General features: G+C 38.2%; 1 protein-coding gene across 3 annotated transcripts in view; it reads left to right on the forward strand.

Annotated features, from left to right (window-relative positions):
* NVL (nuclear VCP-like) overlaps positions 1-20,979 on the forward strand; it is a 40,356-nt gene that overhangs the window by 3,427 nt on the left and 15,950 nt on the right. For 2 of the 3 annotated variants that reach the window (XM_017730162.1, XM_017730164.1), the window contains exons 5-18: positions 274-328; positions 862-1,128; positions 1,948-2,071; positions 2,363-2,439; positions 2,715-2,849; positions 4,288-4,389; positions 6,243-6,360; positions 6,852-6,996; positions 9,678-9,948; positions 12,178-12,396; positions 12,974-13,078; positions 13,879-13,941; positions 15,133-15,252; positions 15,944-16,043. In XM_017730162.1, coding sequence (XP_017585651.1) covers positions 274-328; positions 862-1,128; positions 1,948-2,071; positions 2,363-2,439; positions 2,715-2,849; positions 4,288-4,389; positions 6,243-6,360; positions 6,852-6,996; positions 9,678-9,948; positions 12,178-12,396; positions 12,974-13,078; positions 13,879-13,941; positions 15,133-15,252; positions 15,944-16,043 — 1,901 coding nt within the window. The remainder of the gene's footprint in view (positions 1-273; positions 329-861; positions 1,129-1,947; positions 2,072-2,362; positions 2,440-2,714; positions 2,850-4,287; positions 4,390-6,242; positions 6,361-6,851; positions 6,997-9,677; positions 9,949-12,177; positions 12,397-12,973; positions 13,079-13,878; positions 13,942-15,132; positions 15,253-15,943; positions 16,044-20,979) is intronic. The other variant, XM_017730163.1, reaches the window with a different exon arrangement.

The raw sequence follows: 20,979 nt of genomic DNA on the forward strand, positions 1-20,979 counted from the left end.
GAATGAACCTACATCACTTTCTTATAGGTCTGTCTTTCAGATAGGTTGACAAATTGATCCAACTCATCACACACTTGGAAAGGATGCATTTTTTAACTTTTCATAGTAGAAGATTGAGAGCATGGGAGTCAGGAATTTCTCTTCAGCATTAGGGTACATATCATGGTTATGGGGAACCACATTGTGGAAATTGCTTTTGTTTTATTTTACAGATGTCTCACTTGCAATTCTGCTCTGATAAATTAATAGTTTTTGTCTTCCTTCCATGTTAAGGACTACTGGAAGTGGCACAGATGACTCTGATTTTGATGATTATCCAGAAGATCTAGTAAGTTGTATTTTATTATGATTGTCTGTATTTGTATAATCTATGATTCTGTGTTGTCAAATTTCACTTGAAGCGTTTAGAAGAGGAGATAAAGTCTAGTCAGAGTTGGTAATTCCAGCTGAGAATCTGTGGAGCTGGAAGGAGGATGTTTTCTGAAGGAAATAGAGGAACTTGTGGTGGGGAATCACTTTTGAGGAGGCACACTGAGGGCCTGAAGGACTTGGCTATCAAATGGATGAAGTGATTGAGGGAACCAACAGGTCCAGCTACTGCCAAAAGAGGTGCCTGTCCATTAACAGGAGTCATTCCAGGGTCAGTTGCAAAGGCTGCTGCCCCTTCAGCCAGCACATGTACTTTTATATGCAGTCATTTGCTTTGCAGAGGAGTGGGTTGGCAGATGCATTGCCTGTTTTCTCCATCAGGGAAAATGCTGAATTATGTTCATGAAATAGTTTTCATTGACCTCTTTAATATAAATAATCCAAGTTATAACCTGTCCTGTATATTTTCTTTTCAAATGTGTGAATCTGCAGTCTACAAATCACATGAACAGTTCCCTGCTGAGCTTATACAAGAAAGGCAATCCTGATTCTGTTCCACCCACTCCAAAAAATGACCCAGTGGAGACCCCTCCTCCTGGGAGAGCAGCACCTCAAACAAGCACCCTCACACCAGAAGCAAGAGCTGAAAGACGAATCTCTGATGGTGGCTGGTTCATTGATAAAACTCCTGATGGGAAAGACTTTTTCATTGACCTCTCTGAGGATGGAGAAGAAGAGGAAAAGAAACTGATTTCTGAGGTACTTTGTGTTTCACAAATCCACAGTGTTTTAAGTGGACGTATGAATAGAATTGGCCCATTTCAAGCATGTTTGTATAAGAGGCAGAAAGTGACCAAATAATGAGTTTCTTCCAGATTGTTTAGAGGGAAATGTAGTGCTCAATATTAAGGAGGCCCAGATTAGTGCCCATACTGAGAGAAAGATGAGTGGAATGTGGCTGTTATTTATTCCATTTGCCAGTGACCAGCCTACCTGGCTTGTGCCTTGCTGTAGCCATAGCAGGGGGTCTTCCTTAGCCAATGGTAAAGTCTTAAGTGACCCTGGGTGAAAACAGGAAACTACTTTTTATTTCTTTTATCCTGTAAAAGTCCTTCTCTCACATGCAGATAACTCATGTTAGGACAGAATAATTTTTTTCTTACACCCCCTTATGACTTACTTGTAATAAAAATTGTTTCCAAGGGAGTAAATACATTCGTAGAGTTTTATTCTTCCCCAGAGTGGATTCCTCCATGGCATGCAAATAACTGGTGTCTGATTTTGGTTAGTAGTTTTGAGGGGGTTTGTTTAGTTTGGGTTTTGGTTTTTTTGCTTATTACTGTGTTCTCGTAACAAAAAAAGTGACTGTTGTAATTAACCCATTTTAAAAAAGCCAAATCCTAAGTACAAAAAAGATTTTCTACAAGAAGAATGGGATAAATTCCTGCCTTGCTTATCTTTATTTGTATAATATGTGTAAGTTAAGTGTCACAGACTTCTGTTTTGTTCTTTTAAGTTTTTGCAGAAGTTCACTGACTTGGAAGGTTTTGTGTATATAATTCTGGTTTTATGTCCTAGAAATCAACAGAATTTTCTGTCTTGGAGAGTGAAAGAAAGAAGACAAAGGGCAGAAGAGCAAAAAGAAAAAAAGAAGAATTTCCTGATGTAGATGGAAAAATTGAATCCATGTTACTTAAGAAAGGTGAGAAGGTATTTTTGGTGTGTTACTCCAAACAGTGAGATGGTATTAGACCATGGAATCTGTTACCAGAGGAGTATTTTCTGATGTGCAGAGAAGTGACCTCAGGCAGTTTTTAAAAGAAATTTAGCCTTAATGTTGTACTAAAAAAATATTGCAGTCCTGTGTCTACTACTAAAAAATAGTACTGCCCTGTGTGCTTAGCTGTTTGTTTAGGCTGAGCACCTTTCTGTTCAGTATTAGCAACTACATTTATACCATGGCTAAATTTGTGTGACTTTTCCTCCTTAACAGTGAGAAGTAAGGGATCAGAGCTTTACCACCCTTCAGTGAAGTTTGAGGATGTAGGAGGCAATGATGAGACATTAAAGGTTAGTTAAAATTTTATTTGTGGGCTACAGGATGCACTAAAGAAAATGTCACATTAAAAATGATAAGAAATATTGCACAGTTCATCTGCATGGCACTGAGAAAAGCTGCTTATACCAACAGCATCAAGGTTGTTAGTTTTATTTTGATTAATCTTTCTGTAGGTAAACACTGAAATCAGATTGATAAACAGAACTTTATTTTGCCCTGCCTGTAAGAATAGCAATCTATAATACTAATTTCTGCAATTTAAATGGAGCTCCCTTGTTCTTTACAGGAAATCTGCAAGATGCTCCTCCACATCCGTCATCCTGAGGTCTACAGCCACTTAGGAGTGGTTCCACCTCGGGGCTTTCTTTTACATGGGCCACCAGGATGTGGGAAGACACTGCTGGCACAGGCAATTGCTGGGGTGAGATGGCTTCACATTTACAGCTTCTTCCTTTCCTGAGTTGCATTTAGAGAGAAAGAGAATAATCCTCCTTCGTAATAGACTAGAGCTTTTCACATTAGCCATCCTTTGATAGTTTGAAATATGTTAATCTTTACTTCCTTTATTTGAATTCCACTGCATCTTTACTTGATAGAACCTCATGTGTAAAGAAGAGTCATAGTGACGAGGTTTTGGGCTTTATTTAACTGTTTTGAGGCATTCCCAGAACAGAGCAATACAGGCATGGGTGGTGAGAAGGGTATAACTGAAAGATAATTTTGGTTAAATTTACCATTGTGTTTCAAGTCTAGACTCGACCTTACCACCTTTTATGAGGCATTACATTGATTCTGTTGGGTGGCATCTGTTAAACAGCTGACTTCTGAATTCCAAAACTGGATGTTGCCTCACCTGTGTCATACTGATGTGTTCAGAGCACGTGACACTATTGGTGTTAATAGTTTGGGGTGTGGTGAAGCTGCTGTGCCACTGTTCCTGTTCTGGATATAAATCTAGGGACTATTTAGGGCTCTTCAGTGATGACCATGGACATTTTCTTTTTCTTCAATATAGTTGTTCCTTAAATGTCACTGATTATAACATTAAATATAGATGCATGTAAGTTACTAACTTTTGTAATGCAGGTAAAGAAAATACTGATATTTATTCCTTAAATGTTGGTTGCACCTTCTGACATTATGCTTCAAATATTTTAATTAAGATTTGGGTGTTTTCTTTCTAATGCCTTATTGTAAAACAGAACCCTTTGAATGATTTGATGATATTTAATGCTTCGGTGGGTACTTGTAACCTGGAAGAGCACTGCATTTGGGGAAAGAAACATGTCACAAGTGAAAAGCTTTGAGATGAAATAAATTTAATGACTGCTTCTTAAATATTTTTTTCTTTAAAAAGAGATTTTCAGTAGTGCTATTTTAGGCAGATTATCTTCTTTGAGCACCATAGGGTCTCTTGTGGCCTTGACTTGCATAAATTAGGGTTAGTTTTCTTTTATAGGTAATTCAAAGAGCTTGAAATAGGCTGCAGCAACCTGTAGCACTACTGTAGTGCTGCAGTCTATTAAAGTTGCAGTTGTATTTATTTCTTTTTAACAGCAGAACACTTTGAGTGTGAGCTTTACAAGTGTCTTACTGTACAGTCCTGCTCAGATATTTCTGGAATTGGACTCTGGGAACCAAACCTGGTGGGGAATACCTTCCAGACTGCTAAGCAATGCTGTGTTACCCATTTTAAGTTGGAGGACACTTCTTAACATTTTAAAAAGTTCTTTGAGATTTAGTCCTGAATACGTAATTTGTAGGTGTAAAAGATGTCATATTGAAAAATATTTGTCCTCAAGGACAGCCAGCATTACTAACCTCTGGCTACATCATACAATGTTCCTTGTTTCTTCCAGGAGCTTGAGCTCCCAATGTTGAAAGTGGCAGCAACAGAGATTGTGTCTGGAGTGTCAGGGGAATCTGAGCAGAAACTGAGAGAGCTGTTTGAGCAGGCTGTGGTAAGAGACCCGCTGGAAATAGCTCTGTAAATTGTTTCTTTTTCTTTGTAAACATCCATACTTTGTTGCTGTGGTTTGAATTTGAGTAAATCTTAGTGAGTGAATCTTTCTCCTGCTGCGGACATGACTTTGTCTCCCTTTCTGTGACCAGAATTCCATTGTACTGTCATGATGTCACGGAGCACAAAGCTTACTATTCTGAAGCCTTGACAAAAGATGGTTCATCATAGCAATGTAAGGAGAGCAACATAAATGATTTACATATTTGGATCTGCTTGGCTAGATATATAAAAGAAAAAAATCAAGAGCAGTTCATTGTGCTTTTTTGTTACAAGGGGTTCTTGTTAGTTTTGCATGGCATGGAATTTGAGTGAATGTCAGAGACTTCAGGCTTTGGGGGTCTAGGTAGAAAGCAAGAAATTTGGAACAAACACGGTAAGAGTGGGAGAAAAGTTGCCATTGAAGTCTTGCTTTGATGTGACTTCTGGATGTAGTAGGAAGCAAAGAGAACAAGACAGGTTGAGATAATTTTAATTTAAATAAATGCAGATTTTTCTGGTTTTGAGTATGTGGCTAGTATTTTATTTCATGAGGTCAATTTTCTATTCCTGACCTCTGAGAATGTTCTGATTTTCCAACTTTATTTCATTTTTCGACTCTCCCCCACTGTATATGGGTAAAGTATGTTCCTGTAAAAAAGAATCCTGAACAGGGCAAAAAGGTTGATTGTGAAGCTGTTTGTTATGTTTCCAGTTCATACTAGATTTTAATTTTTAGAGAGCCTTGTTAAGAAGTTGTTTAGGATAAAATTACGTAGGTTATGGCAAAGTTTCTAGAAATTAGATCTTTTGTATGCGTAGTGATTGAGGGGAGGTTGCTCTAAATTACTGTTACAGAAATAACATCTGTTGCATAATATATGTTTGAAATAAAATCTCTTGACTTTCTTATAGTCTCTCACATTCCCTTTAGTAGTTTTTCCACTTAGTTTTTGCAGCAACTTTTGTGGGGGGGAAAAGACAACGATTCCTCGTTATTCAGGTGCTGTGAAATTTTTACGGCCTTTTCCCTTCTGTTACAGTGGGAAAGGGAATGACCACGAGATGGCGCAGCTGGTGCCTGGGAACACCCCGTGCAGGGGATGTTCAGCACGGGTTTTTTACTTGGGACTTTTTTGGAACGTGATTCCAGTGTTTTTCTTAAGTATTCCTTCGCACTACTAGTGCTTTGTTGGAATATTAATAACCTTACGTCAGCTAAGCATCATTCTATTAGTTACACTAGTTATTAATCTATATTATTGTTGGCTTTTTACAAAGTTCATGGAATTTTAGAACACTTGTGGGAGTTTCTCACTGCTCATTTTTACTCTTTGAACATGGTCAGGCTCTGTAGTAGTCTTGAAGTTCCATGACCACCTACTGCTCCTTTTGTTTCATTCTGTGTGTCAGTAATACTACTCTTGAAATTCCACAGCTCTAATGTCACTAACAAAACAAACAACAAACCAAACCAAACCTTTCTTGTGTGATTTTCATTTATGGATTTCAGCAGGCAGTCACAATGGAATATTTTGGGAAAACATAAAGCAACACAGAGGTATATTTAAATTTTGGGCAGTGTGTAGAGAGATTTTAAATCTCATGCCTTCATTATTCCATAGCTTCAGCTCAGTGAAGTTCCATAGTCTGGTGGCTCTCCAGACTGTCAGCAAGAACAACAGAATTGTTCCAGGATTTGATTGTGCAGCAGATTGACAGTAGTAGTTACAGATCAGAAAACATGAAAAATTTCTTTCTTGTAATACACTCAGTCAGTGTAATTTTGTAATTATGAATCTTTCTTGTTCCTAGTCCAGTGCTCCGTGTGTCCTTTTCATTGACGAGATTGATGCCATCACCCCAAAGAGAGAAGTCGCGTCGAAGGACATGGAGCGGAGGATCGTGGCTCAGTTCCTGACTTGTATGGATGGTGAGTTTCAGGAGCAGCTGTGTTAAGACCAAATTCTAATTAGCAGGCTCACTGTCTGCTTGCCTTCAGTAGTGATTTGTGCTTACTTTGGAGGAGATAGTGGCAATAATTTTTCATATTTTGACACAGTTTTCCTGGGGAGTGGTGGGAAGATCATAAGTTTGAAGGGGTGTTACTATAATATTTTCACAGTGGTCTGTACAGCATTATATAAGCCTGTCTGTTGTATCAACAGAATAATGGGGGAACCTGTTAAATGTAATTAATAATTAATTAATCTGTTAATTTTAACATTTTTTCTTGATTGTGCAAAATGCAAGCTCTAGGTAGTAGAGATAGAGATGAACAGCAGTTCAGTCTGACTGTTGATGAGTTTATCTCTGCTGACTGCTATCATGTGCTGCAGAAACAGAGTGCCACAGATATGGGAACAAAGTTGGAACAATGAGTATGAGTACTGACTTCCTTCCTTCCTTCCTTCCTTCCTTTAGACTTGAATAATGTGGCTGCCACTACCCAGGTCCTTGTTATTGGAGCAACAAACAGACCTGACTCACTGGACCCTGCACTGAGGAGAGCTGGGAGATTTGACAGAGAAATTTGTTTAGGGATCCCAGATGAAGGGGCAAGAGAGAAGTATGTGTTGTGAAGTTAAACTTCGTTTTTGATACATTGATAAGTAAGAAAATAATGTGTTAAGTTAACATACAAATTAAGGAAAATTACTTTGTTGTGTTTAGTTCTGTTTGTACCTCTACACACTTTCAGTGGGTCAGCACACACTGAAAAGTTGCAGAAGACATTAGGTGTGCACCTATTTATCTTGGTAGCTGTGTCTACATTTGGAGTGATTTCCTTTCTTGTGTGCAGATCTGCTTTTAGCATTATGTTAATGGCTTTTGAAATGCCTTAACAGTACAGATGATGGAATCAAATGTATCTTTTCTTGTGTTCAGGAAGTTAACATTCTGTCTTTGGTGCTCCCTATGTAACTGTTAAATTAGGAACATTAATTAACTAAAGCCCATTTGTTAGTTCACTCAAGCACGTACCTTAAGCAACAGGCCTGGATTCTTCTCTTCCATTCCTCCTGTAAATACATCAGTCCAGGCATTAAGCTGAGCTGCAGTCATCCTGTGTTGTGTGACTCTCCCTTTTTACTCCAAAGATCTATGACTGTCAGATTAGGTTAAAAGAAATAAATCCTTTTTTGCTTTTTTAATTAAAAAGGAACTGCTACTCATTTCCCCAACAGCAAAAACCACAGGAAGGGAAGTTTGAAAGACTTGTAGCTTATCTTGCTATGGAAAGGAAAGAAAGGATAAGTTTCTTCTAGCTCAAATAATCATATTTGTAACTTGAAGAGACAAACACTTCTGCTTGCAGTATTGCTCATTTTGTGTTGTCAGCACTCTGTCCGTTATTCCACCCTGGGGTTTTTTTTCCCCTTTTGGCCATACCTCCATTTTTTTTTTTCCTTCCCTCCCTTCTTCCTCCAGATTTACTGTAGTAATTATGTTCCTCTTGGTTGTGGGCAAGATAGGCAGATCATTAGAGGAAGAACTAAAGAGTTAACTGAAGAGAGTTGTGATTCTCTGATTCCCAGAAATAGCACACTGTTGAAGGACAGGAGTTATGAACAGCAGAGCCAATGTGGTCTGTAGAGGTTGTTCACAGGTTACAATGGAGTCACATTCACATTATTGTTTGTTTGTATTTGTGTTCCTGAAGGTGTAGGCTTACAGGGACTGATGATTTTGTTTTCTTTTTTAAATTACTCCCTCCCCTGCTTTCTATTTTGTTTTGTGGAAGGCGTGTTGGTGTTGATTTATTCCTTTATTTAAAATTAAAGGGTCATATAGACCTTATATGTCTATATAATCACACATCCAGTGTGCTGATTTACAGGATAAGTGAGTCTTGCTGAAGGCAGGATTTGAACTGCTTAGTTGTGGTTCTGCAGCTTTAGGGGGTGGAGTGAGATGAGAACGTGCACCTGGAGATCTTGCTTTACCTGGTGTTTTCTTCTGCAAATTCAGAATGAGCCATTTGTAGTTCTGAACTGTTTACACTTCGACTCCATTGATTACATACAGCTCTTGTCAGACAGGTTGAAAAAATCTTGAGAAACAAGCTATTATCCCTAAAATGATTGAAAGGAGAGATGATGCAACTTGCTAGTGAGGGAGGGAAACAGATGAAATATAATTTTAGAGTTATGAATAGTTTCATCACTTGGTTTTTTCATAACTTCTCTGTAGTTACTTGATCTGGAAGTAATTTGGACTAGTTTTTATTGGAACTAGAAGTACATTACTGATCTGGACTTCTTTGGTTTGTGCTGCCTTTTTAAAATATTTTCCCAATGAGGTGGTATTTTGCTGTTTCAACAAGTTGATTTGATCAACTGCTCTGAGTTCTTCAGTGCCAGTGTTTATGCAGTGTGACATTGGCTTTTGCTGGCTTTTTTTCCTTTTGACAAGTCATGTAGTTTTTGGTTGTCCTTGGCTTAGAAGAGCAGCAGGAAATTTTGGTGGACCCTGAATGAGATTTTGAAAGCTTCAGCTGTGATACAAAGCGGAAAAAGCTCCCATTAAAAGAAGTGTGAAGTGTAGCTCTTCACTGTCAGTTACACAGAGCTGTTTTATGTTAGTGAGGAAACTGCCTAAGGAGGTGTTACTTCACCTTCGAATGAGGATAAGGTAACTCATGAGGTGGTAACAGAAGCCCTGTGTTGCCTACTGGAAGTTTTACTGGGGACCCAGGAAATATCTGCACTTGTATTCCACTGGCAGTGGTCAGGGAAAGATACTGAAGATTAAACCAGAGCTCGTCACACAGTTTGATTTCATTTGCTTCTTGCAGAATAGTTTGTTGTGGATGTTCTTCAATAAATAAATAAAAGTGTCATGGAACAGACAATGCAGATTTAGGTATTAGGAATACAAGGTTAAATGTATCAATGGATAACTCGTGTGCATCTCTGTGGTACACTCTGAGTCCTAGCCCATCAATTTTGAATATAAACTGAGGTTGAAAGGCTCTGTAAAACTTAGGTCAGCAAAACCACTGATTTGCAATGTCTGCTTGAGGCTGTTGGTTTTTGTTTAAGAACTGACGGGAAGTTTATAGCACAGTTCTGTGGGTTTCAGAGTTGGTTACTTCCTAGCTGGGTGAAAACTTCCCACTGTACTGCTTCAATTCATGTCGACTGAAAGAGACATTAAATGCTGTTTGTTTTCATTTGGGGGGAAAAAAAAAGTAACAGCTTTTTCTCCAGCTTTATCTTTCCTTTTTGTTTTTCTCTGCTTGATCAGAATTCTCCAGACTTTGTGTCGAAAACTGAAGCTCCCAGAGTCGTTTGAATTCCGTCATTTAGCGCGGCTGACTCCGGGCTATGTGGGGGCTGATCTGATGGCCCTGTGTCGAGAGGCAGCCATGTGCACAGTCAACAGGGTCCTGATAACATCTGAGGAGCAGAGGAGGAAACACACACACTCTGGGGGGAGCACAGCTGAAGGAAGTATGGGGATAGGAACAGACATGCTGGTGGAAGATGGCACCAGACAACCAGAACTTCCTCCTAAGGTATGTGTTCCTTGAAGTGTGTGTTTTTAACATCTGAAGAGTTGAGCCATTTTAGAGTTATGAAAGTCATTGCTCATAAATTCCCAAACATCCACAGCCAACCTAATATTAAATTTAGCTTTACAAGTATCAGCTTCTAAGGCAGGAGCTTAACTCCTAATGACCCTATAATGGGTCGGGAAAAGTGGCTTCCAAACTCCAGTCCTCCTAAAAATCATGTTCATGTTTATACAAGGTGTATTTTTCCCCTGGGATTTTTTGTTTTGTTTCTGCTGTGTTGTTTTGTCTTCTAGCAGAGCAGAGTTTAAAAGAGTGGCTGTATCTCTCTTCAGAAGTGTATTGACTGTAACAGAATTTTAAAAGCATCAGACTTGCACTGAATATTTTGCAGAAGCTGTTTGCTGTGCCCTCAGTAAAATATCTATTATGATGCCTGGAGCTCTTCCCTGACCTGGTAGAGTTACAGTAAGCCAAAGTCTAGAAGTATTTATGCAGCCTTTGTTTGCCTTCGAGTTATGTGATTATTGAGGTAAATCACGTGTGGTGTCTGGTACCTGTAGCAGGTTTGAGGAAGAGATGAGCTGTTAATGTGCAGCACAACTGGAATTCTGTTGCAGAAAATAGTATTTCAAGTGCCCAGAATTATTCTTTGGCCTAAGTAACATGAGGATTGGTGAAGCAGAACAACTTTACAGAGAAGTCCTTGGTCCTACTTCTCAAAATTTGGAGTCTGTATATGCCTTCATTGTGTGCCTCCTAAAGATTTGTCTGGAGATAAGTGGGCTTAAACGCACATTGTGCTCAGATTCTGTTTTTAGAGGGAGTGTCAAAGAGCACTGTTGCTGTGATGACAGAAATCAGTGTAAAAAGCTGTAGTAAGCCTTTGTATTAGTGTAACATAAGCTTAGTGCTTATACCTCCCAGTGCTTCCTGGGGCCTGCTGTAGCCAAAAGAAAGTGGGGAGGGGCAGGTAGTTGCAGCTTTTATCAATGTCACCATGATCAAAGGGGTCACTGAGAATGAGGAAGTCTAATCCTAACAAAGCCATGTTTTGATAGCTGGCAGGAGGTTGACATAGTCTAATACAGGGTATTGTCATTAAAACCCTTGTATTATGTTTATAATGGAAAAATAAACATACAAAACCTTTAAAAATCATTCACACAATTGGAGTAAACAAACCCAGTGGTCTTGGCTATTTCAGAGTTTCTCTCAATGGCTCTGTTAAGAACAGGAGGGAGGGCTTAAAAGGAATATCAGGCGTTCTAAGCACTTGTATGTCTTTGTGGTCAGTTGTAGAGCTATCCTAGCTGAAATTGACAGGAAGTGATACTTTTTCTTTATACTCCTACAGGAAAAATGTTGAAACTTAACACAGTTTTTACATTTATTTTTTCTCCCTCTATCTTATGAGGAAAATCCTGATACAGTTTTACTAGCAGTGCAGTACCAGTTTGTTTTGATAATGCCTTTCTGTATTAGAACGGGGATGCATTTGTGTTGTGAAGATGTAAAGGTCTTTGATGAAATATTTTCTCAGGTAGTTTCCCCAATATGAAACTGATTGGAGAAATTGGAATGTACCTCTCTGGGTCACTGTGGTCTGCAACATGGGGCAGTGTAGAAAAGCATTACCCTGCATCTCTATTCTGTTGGCCCAAACTTTATCAGGGCCTGGTTGCAGAACCAGGCCTAATCGAGCTGAGGAAATGAGTTGTCTTGAAATCAGATGGTGTTAAATAAAAGTGGATGTTCTAGAAGTGTGTTAAGAGTTTTAACAGTTTATATGGAACTGAATATTCTGCAAATTGTTGGCATTGTGCTGTCCAGCAGTTTTTCACTTTCTCTTGAAAGCAGTTTCTTGTTAAAAGCAGAATTAATACATATGAATAATACATATTTTTGAAATTTCAGCATGGAAATAGCTTTCTCCTAGTAAATGTGGGAGAAGCAGTAGGACGAACTGGAAGGCAAAATACATGTGCTAGCTCAGTTTCTGTAGCATCTAAATCAAAATTTTAGGCTCAGCTCAGTGCTTTCAAACCTGTAAATGTACACAGAGCTTCCCTGGAACGTTTTTATCATTAATAGTGGTTACATATTTTATGTGTATTGTACATAATAATGTGATTGATAGTTGAACTATGGCTTTGAAAAAGCCCTTAAAATGGTTCTAGAAGTCTAACCCAGTTGTACAATCTTTTTCTCCCCCTTTCCATGTACCTTAAGGATGAATTGCAGAGACTTTTGGATTTGCTGAAGGAGCAAGACCCCTTGCCTGAGGAACAGCTGCAGAAGCTGTGCATTGAGATGAATGATTTTATTGTTGCACTGTCATCAGTGCAACCCTCTGCCAAGAGAGAAGGCTTTGTCACAATTCCTGATGTGACATGGGCAGACATCGGAGCCCTGGAGGATGTTCGGGAGGAGCTGACTATGGCAATATTGGTATGTCTTAACCTTACTTCCAAAGATCTGTTGCACTCCCCCCTGCGCAGAAAATAAAACAAGGTTTGTTTTCAATATTTATTTAAGGTACAGTGGTATTTTGCAATATCTTTATTTAAAACAGTCAAGCTTCTATAATCACTTCAGAATATGTTTCAAGTCTGGTGTTTGTATTTAACGTTTTGTGTTTTGTATTCATGCTTTCAATGTGTTTGTATTGCTTAACCTTTAAGTATTCTAAAAGGTTTGTACCAATAACCTTGGTTATGCAACTGCCACACAAAGAACTGGGGACTACTTAGCTGGAAGCTTAGCAGTCTTGCTGCCAGTCAGAGGGAAACTTAATATTAACACCTGTAGGTAACTTTGGTAAATAAAATCTTTGCCTCTGAATTTCTCCCATTTAGGGGTAATTAGCAGTGCTAGATATTAAGATGTTTATCGAATCATTATTCTTTTAGCCTATAAAAATTGGAATAAAGAACTTCCCATGAATGATTTTTCATCCAGCTGTAACTAAAACGAAAAGTTTCATGTTTTCTTTATGCCAGAGATAATGATGATAATTTCTTTTTAGGCACCTGTGCGAAACCCAGAGCAGTTTAAATCTCTGGGCCTGACTACTCCAGCTGGTGTCCTGCTTGCAGGGCCTCCAGGGTGTGGCAAAACGCTGTTAGCTAAGGTAATGCATTTTCTAAACATCATTAAAAACACTGGATAATCTTCTTGAAGTGGATGTTTTTGTAGGATGAGTCTGGATGATAGTGACAGAAGTTGGGCTTTTGCACCACATCTCATCAGAAAATTAAATTTAGGCCTTTGTGCTAAAGTTATTTGATTTATTTGCATAAAGTTACAACTTTGCTTGAATTGAGAGGGAATTCCTGCAAAACTTGAAGGAATGAAGTTAGTTAAGGAAAAAGTAGCAAAGATGAGAAGAAACTCTATTGGATACCCACTTTTATGGAATATTTCACAGTAATTAAATTATATATTTGGGGGTATATACTTTACACTCTATTATGTATATGTGATTTTATTTTTTATATTTATCTTATTGAAACTACTTCTGTTCTCCTTTTGAGCATTTCAGTTCTTACAGCCTCTCCATGTAAATACAGATGATCGTGCAAATTTCAGGTTGTTTCTCATCTGTGTCTTCAGGTGCTCTTATGGAGTTGAATGTCTCTTTAACTCCCATAGTTATTGGGCATTCTTCTTCTGGTGTGGGGGGTGAAGTGTGAATCTGGAACTGCCTCATCAGAGAGAGAGAGAGAATACATTGCTAAACTCGCTGCTCCCCTCCCACTCTTAATTGCATGTAATTATACTTTGTACTGTTTTCTATATTTTGCAAACAGTTGATAACTATGTTCCTTCCCTTATATTTGTTTATCACTCCATGGACAGAAGCAAAGAAGACATGATAAATGTGTGTTTTATATATATATCTATATATAGCTGACTTTAAGTTTTTCACAGGCTGTGGCAAACGAGTCTGGACTGAACTTCATATCTGTGAAAGGTCCTGAGCTGCTAAATATGGTATGTGCTAATCATGGGGCTTATGTTATTTATGGAATTCTTGTCCAAAATGTGGGGCAAGCAAAATTCCTGATAATTATACAACTGATACTGGTGTGACTGAAGTTGCCTTATTTAACTTCTCCTTAAAGTTTTTAGCAGTGAAGTTGTTCATGTGAAAAGAGAAAAGTCCCTTGTGTAGCTTAAATATTTATCTTAGTTTAAATTACCTGGCAGGTGGAGCCTTCTTGACTTGAAGTAGAGTTTTTAAATGACCAGCTACATACATCACTGCTTTTCTATAGCATGGAGATTTTAAATGTCAACAGATGAAAGTGCTGTAGTTCAAATTTTTGAAGCACTGGACTTACAAGTGCTGTGATGTAACTTCAGTCCCTTTTAGAGTCAAGAGAATGTGTTGAACTGAGCAAGGTGGCTGTAGCTCCCATCTGGGAAGGCCGTGGCAGTTTTCTGCTTATCAGTAATGTGGAAGCTGAAACTACTGATAAGTAATTGATTGATCTCTTCCCAAACATTTTTATATGTCTGCTTCAAGTACTGATACAGGCAGGAAATACAACACTTAAGTTAATGAGAAGCCCGACTTCCTTGTGGAATACAGAGAAAATAGTTGGCTGTGGTTCAGAGACTGTGTTAACATATAAATTGTATCAAAACATGTTTGTTTGGAAAAAATTAAGTGTTTGCATTTACAGCTTCACAGCCCCTGTTCTTACAGTTCAACATTCAAAGTGAAATTCTGGCTGACTTTTGAGTTCCCTACCACCAAGGCCCTATCTTCAGGCAACAACTCTATGAGCTTCAGATGTTCATTGTGTTCACATTGCTCACTGGGTTTGTTTATGAGCAGCTGAAAAACAGGGTCCTTAATTAAGACTGTATTTGTTAATTCTCATCACCAGAATGATGGCAAGTTAGATTTACTGCCCAGAAAAAAGGAATTCTGTTGAACTCTGAATCTACTACAAATTGTCGAAAGTCAGCTAGTGACAATTAGTTCCTACATAAATCATGTTCAGTAAGAAAACAGAGATAAGCAACTGTTATCAGAAATAAACAGTAATAAAAGATTAGTAGGTTGCATTTCTCCTTTGCAAAGTACCTTGAATAGTGTTTAAAACTTGATTTTTTTTCCCAAGCAAAATCTTCATGTCTTACGTCATTTCAATGTCGTTTCTCTTCTTTTTTTAGTATGTTGGTGAAAGTGAACGTGCTGTCCGTCAGGTATTCCAGCGTGCCAGGAATTCAGCCCCCTGTGTTATATTCTTTGATGAAGTTGATGCTTTGTGCCCTCGGAGGTCTGACCGTGAAGTGAGTCTGCCTTCAAATATCTCCACAAATAAATACTCTCAGTTACAGCTTTTGTGACATTGCTGGTGACAGAAGTGCCCAGAAGGGTATCTCCCAAGAAAAGCAGTCCACTAGGCTTTCTGTCATTTGAGGGAAAAAGTGTTGGTCAAGTTTTATAAAGCTTAATACTTTTTTTAGTATGCATATACAGAAAAAATATCCAGAGAAATTCAGGTTAAGCTATTGAGTTTGGTTGCAGGATGTTGCTACTATGGAATTAACATTTACGTCTTAGTAGTTCACCTGGTTAAAATGTTATTCCAGAGGTTTCAATATTTAAGAACTCTTTTTGCTCAAAAAACTGAGTATTGAGAAATTTTGTGGCTTCTTGTTGAGGTACATATCAGAATGACTGGTACAAATATTTATATGTAATCCTGTAAGTGAGTCCTTTAGTTTTGATGGGAAAGAAAAGGTTTACCACATATTAAAATATGTGGCAAGTGTGAAGATGGCATAAATTTGGGATGGAGACACGCTAAGAATATAGAAGGAATCCACAATGCAGCTACATTGAAAGTGTGAAAAAGAACCTTTTTCTTTGAGTAATGTTTCAGTGCAGGGACTTAGTAGATCTTTTGTTTCTTTTACCTTGAAATAGTCACACTTCCACTGTTTCCTCGATTTTGTTGACAAATTTCTCCTTCCAAAGTCAGGAGCCAGTGTGCGGGTAGTGAACCAGCTCCTGACAGAGATGGATGGGCTGGAGAATCGGCAGCAGTTTTTCATTAGGCCTGCCACTAACAGGCCAGGTAAGCACCCAAAAGTCATAAACAAGAAATCAGACGTCCTTGGTTCTATTCTAATGAAATCATGTGTTCTTAAATATTTGAATTCTGTAACTAAGCCTGTTCTGTACTTAAAATTACAGTGTCTCCTCAAATCCAAAGCTTTTCTGATGAGTTAGTCTGTTCCCTGTTCATGTGGCATTGTGAGATAAAGCAATCTCTTTAAAATGTGTCTTACTTAGCACCTGGTACCATTGCTGTTAAAATGCTTTGAAAGACCTTTGACTGCTGTGGATTATGTCCTTGCAATGTAAAAGCAGAAAAGAGACCTAAAATGTAATTTTAAAATTTTTTTTACTACTTAAATCGATTTTCTATCCAAAGCAGCCTTACAGTTTTCTGCTTTATAGATGTATTTTTTTTTTTCCTTAAGACATCTGTCTCGTATTAAATCATTTTTCCATTTGAAAATCATTTTTCTTATCTTTTGCTTCCTGGGTTTCATGTTCTGAACTAGACTCTGTTTGGATCAGTTACTCTCCTGTTCCCTCATATTCTGTCTGGCTTGGATATGGACAGCTGTCCTTGCTCCCTTGCTGGCTCTTCAGTTTTTGGTAGCTCTTGCAATTTCAGCAGCATCTTCTCAGTTAATAACCTAAACACTGATGTCTGCTTTACAAATATCATGTGTTTTATGAGCAATTTTCTGCCTTTTTTTTTTTTTTGTTTTGTTTTGTATTATGGAGAAGTCCTGTGTTTTATTCATAGCAAGAAACTTGTCTTTTCCTGAATGTGAATTCCATCTAAAAGCTGTGGGTTGTAAGTAAAGGAATTTGTTGTCAGTTAACAAAGAAACATGCATAAAGATGTTGCCCTTCCTTGGTTATGAGGATTTTTTGAATATTGTAACTGAAATGAAACACAGGGTTACAAGTCTGTCTTGTAAAACCATACTGGTGTGGGTACCAGAATTTCAGAAAAATCCTTTGCACCTAGAATTTGGCAAATTACTACTTACAGTGAGACACAGTTATTTCTTACCTGCATGTACTAAGTAAGGACAAGATGTAGAGTTTTGCTGAGAAATGGCTTAACAGAGAAAATAGTAGCATAGCTGTTCTGGATATAATTTGGAAGATGAGAAAGTTAAAATACTTGATATTTCTTGTGCTCTATAAATTAAGAAAAATTTGGTTTGAAATAGTCTATAATAGGCAACTGTGAGGTGTGGGGTTTTTTTTCCAATGGTCAAAAGCTTCAAAGATTTTGAGGAAGATCTTCCTATGTCTTGAATTCTTTGCATCATGACAGACTCTCGGGCCTTCCACATGATGAAGTATGAGCCGTAGGGGCTTAAATCTGTATCTGCTTGTACAGATTCTTTGACTTAAAGTGGTAGGTTTTCCTGGCATGAGCTTGCTGGCCTGAGCTATCTAATGCAATGCAGGATAGAGAATAGGGTTATACTACATGTAGATGCAGTGGGATGTACCAAGAGTATTGGTGGGAGTGTCATCAAGTTGCCTTAGGAAAGAGATCTCTTCCTAAATTAGTTGTGCTATTCCAAGCATTTGTATCAAGCAGCCTTATTTGGAAGTGTTTCTCAAGGGCTTTGTATCTAATTACTGACTTGTCATTATCTCTGACTGGAGCTTGGGCTGGGAATTCCGGTGCTTCTGAAGCGGAGGACACATCCAGCTGTACTTCCTGCAGTGCCTCCTCAGCCTGTTGGGCACAGGGCCAATCCTTTTTGGGCTGCTCTGTGTCACTGTTCTGAGCTAAGGATTCCTCTCGTGGAGGCAGCTGAGTGCAAGCACTCCAGCAGCTTTACCAGGGCCAGTTTAGGGTAAATATTGCTCAGATGTTAATTTCAAAATATAAATACTTACATGTAGCAGGTTTGTCCTAATTCCCTGATTTAGTTTTACACTGATTCAGTGCTTGCTTACGGGTCTGATTTTCATGCATATGTGAAATAGACACCTGTTCAATTGTTAATTCCCCTCTCTATAAGCCTTACACTGGGTGCATTTTTACCATTATGTGGTTAGAAAGTACCTCTGGAATGGTTTGGGGATCTTTTTTTCTTTTTTTTTTTCCTTCAGTTTTAAAATGTCACTGCTGCCTTGTTCAGCTGCAGTGGCAGGTGTACTGTGTGACCATATGGGAATAGTTTTGAGGGCAGCTGGGAAATGTATGAGGCATGAAATCAACAGTGTATTATTAGTCAGTGACATTGGTGAAAAAAGTGGATTTGAGGTAAAAATGCCAAATGCAAAGAAAATGCAAAGGCAGGGATAACAATTACAATTAATTTCTGTTTACTGAATTTGTAAATGAATTAATATCCTTTAATTTGATGATTTTATCTTGATAAAGATACAAGGAGTTGTTTTGCCAGTATTAATAAAATGATTTTTTTTCTGAATGGCCAAGCTTGGCACATCCAGCTTCTGCAGAAAGAGGCAGTTTGGATAGGATGGACATCAGCTGTGTGTATGAATAACATTTTGGATAGGTTTAGACCATGATTTTTTCCTGTGATATCTGCATTTGTCAGTATGAGGAAATAAAGTTTCCAGCTGATGCAGCTTTCATCAGAACAGTTTCTACTGAAGTTGTGGTTAAGTTAGGGAAGCTGATTTTTCTCTCCTGTTGTTTGTTCACTGTTCATGGGGCCTGGGAGGAGGCAGTGTTCACCACATGAAGTTTTGCTGGTGTGGTCTGGGTACCTAATAGGAGCACGTTGCAGGTAGAGAGCAGGGAAGTCTGTGCTAGTAAAGCACTCTTAACCACCTTAAGAATGCAAAGCCCAGGCAGAGACCTGTAGGACAAGCATAGCTTATACTGGCTACTATGTTGAAGTGATTCCCACAAACAGTTAAAGCTGTGGTGCCTGAGAAGGTCTTTAATCTTTGTAAGAAAGATTTTTCTGTCGTTGTCGTGGTGAATAGAGGGTGCTGCTGGGGTGGGGGGTTGTGTAATGTAAATCTGAATAATGTACGTGTCCTAGCAGAACTGCCTGCAGTCTTCCACTGGGCCAGTACTGTCAAGTGTGAGATCCCATGGCTTTTAACCCATGTTAGTAGAATTTATTGGGAGAGAAAATGGCTTTTCAAGATGCTTCTTTTTTTAGAGTGACTGCATGCATGGTAGCTTTGATAGTTGGTTGCTGGTACTGTTCATGACTGTCAGTGCTTGTTGTCAGCATTGTAGTCTGAAATCATTATGCAATAGGAAAAGTCTTCTCTCATAAGTTATTATTACTGTTGTTGTTGTTGTTACTGTTATTGCTATTATTATTATTGTTATTGTTATTATTTAGGAGTAGTTGCAGTTAGGCTAGCAATGGCTCAACCACTTTTGGCATCAAGGTACGTTCCTGGCACAGTTGTTCCAGTGAGGTGTTGGCACCCAGGACAAGGTGTTACTGTGAAATGGTGGTGGTTTATACCCCATGGCTAAAGACTGCCAAATTCTCGTTTATATGGCCTTTAAACACTTGGAAGGTTTTAATTCCTATTTTGCCAAAAGGACAGGCACAATAGATTGGTTCCTTTGTTTATCAAATACAATCTGCAAGTGGTAATTCTTATTCTGGCAGTGCTGAAATAAGCCTTTGATGTGCCCTAAAAAGCAGGGTATTTGAGTGGTTTTTGCACTTACTCAGTGACTTTGAAAGTCCCCTGTAGATATTTCTTGACTCCTTCTAAATTAGCAGGGATGCTGTATTCCAAACTCAATCTCTTTCCACCTAAATGCAGAATCAATGTCAAACTTTGTCTGAAGATGATTAAACTTTTAAAGTACTCAATATCGTTAGAGAGAGAGGGGGGAAAAAATAGAGGCAGAAATGTCATGTCTTGTTAGACCTTTAATGGGTCAGAATAATTATATTCTTTTCCAGTCTACTTCCTTCCCCAAATCCAAGACTAAATACTACACAACTGCCAAACACTACTGTTAAAAAAAATCTATAATTTCCCACAATTTTCTGGTTACCAGTTTGAATTTTGGGATGGGATACTGCTGCTTTCTACTCTTCTCTTACTTCCCTAGGCTTTGAGCATTTATAAACTCCTTAGAGAAATGCTACCAAGGCATCAGCAGCATTTCCCCTGGGATCTAGGGAACTAACTATGTATGTAACATGAGGAAACAGTCAAGATTTTAAACTTGACATAAATTGTGATGATGTCTTGCTTTTATTCATGGCCTCTCTCTTTAGCTTTCTGAAATTAATTCTTGCACAATTCCCCTTCTACTGTTACCTTTGAGCATGATCGTAGTTCCAGTGAGTTCTATTTTTTGTTAGCAAGTTTATTTTAATTTTTTCAGAGCTATTCATGTGAACCACATGTTTTGAAACACAATAAAAAAAATAATCACCAGTCTTTAACAATAGTTAAAGTTTGGGTTTGGGCATTGTTTATGTTTTTACCTGTTTATACATGTTGCTGAATTAAAGGCAAGATAACATCTAAGAAAAGCACTTAATACGTGAGGCATGGAACAATTTCTTTCATAATAGTTCTAATTCACACAAATTATATTTGTGCATTTCAGCAGCCCTTGAGTGTTGTGTATCTTTCACAATAACTTCAGTTGTTAACTGCAGCGTTTGCTTGGAGTCTCAGAAAACCTTTTAGGGCTTCTGAGCCTGCATTTCAGAACATCACAAATGGGAGGGTCTAGATCTTGTGTACTTCAAATATATTTTTGAAAGCTGTAGTGAGAGTATAAGAGAAGTTTGATGGACTCACACAACAGCTGTCACTGCTGGTATGCACTGAATTTCTCTAAATGTGGTTGGCTCCTGTACAGTTGAGATAAGAAATGAATAATCAACTAGAAATGAATGTGGGATTAACAGATTCTATTTAGAAAAACAGAATGTCCCTGTTTAGGGAATTCATGCACAGATACTTTCAATAGAATGTAATGATTCTGTCAAATTTTG

The sequence above is a fragment of the Corvus brachyrhynchos genome, unplaced genomic scaffold (assembly GCF_000691975.1).
Source record: "Corvus brachyrhynchos isolate BGI_N302 unplaced genomic scaffold, ASM69197v1 scaffold101, whole genome shotgun sequence".
NCBI classification, from domain to species: domain Eukaryota; kingdom Metazoa; phylum Chordata; class Aves; order Passeriformes; family Corvidae; genus Corvus; species Corvus brachyrhynchos.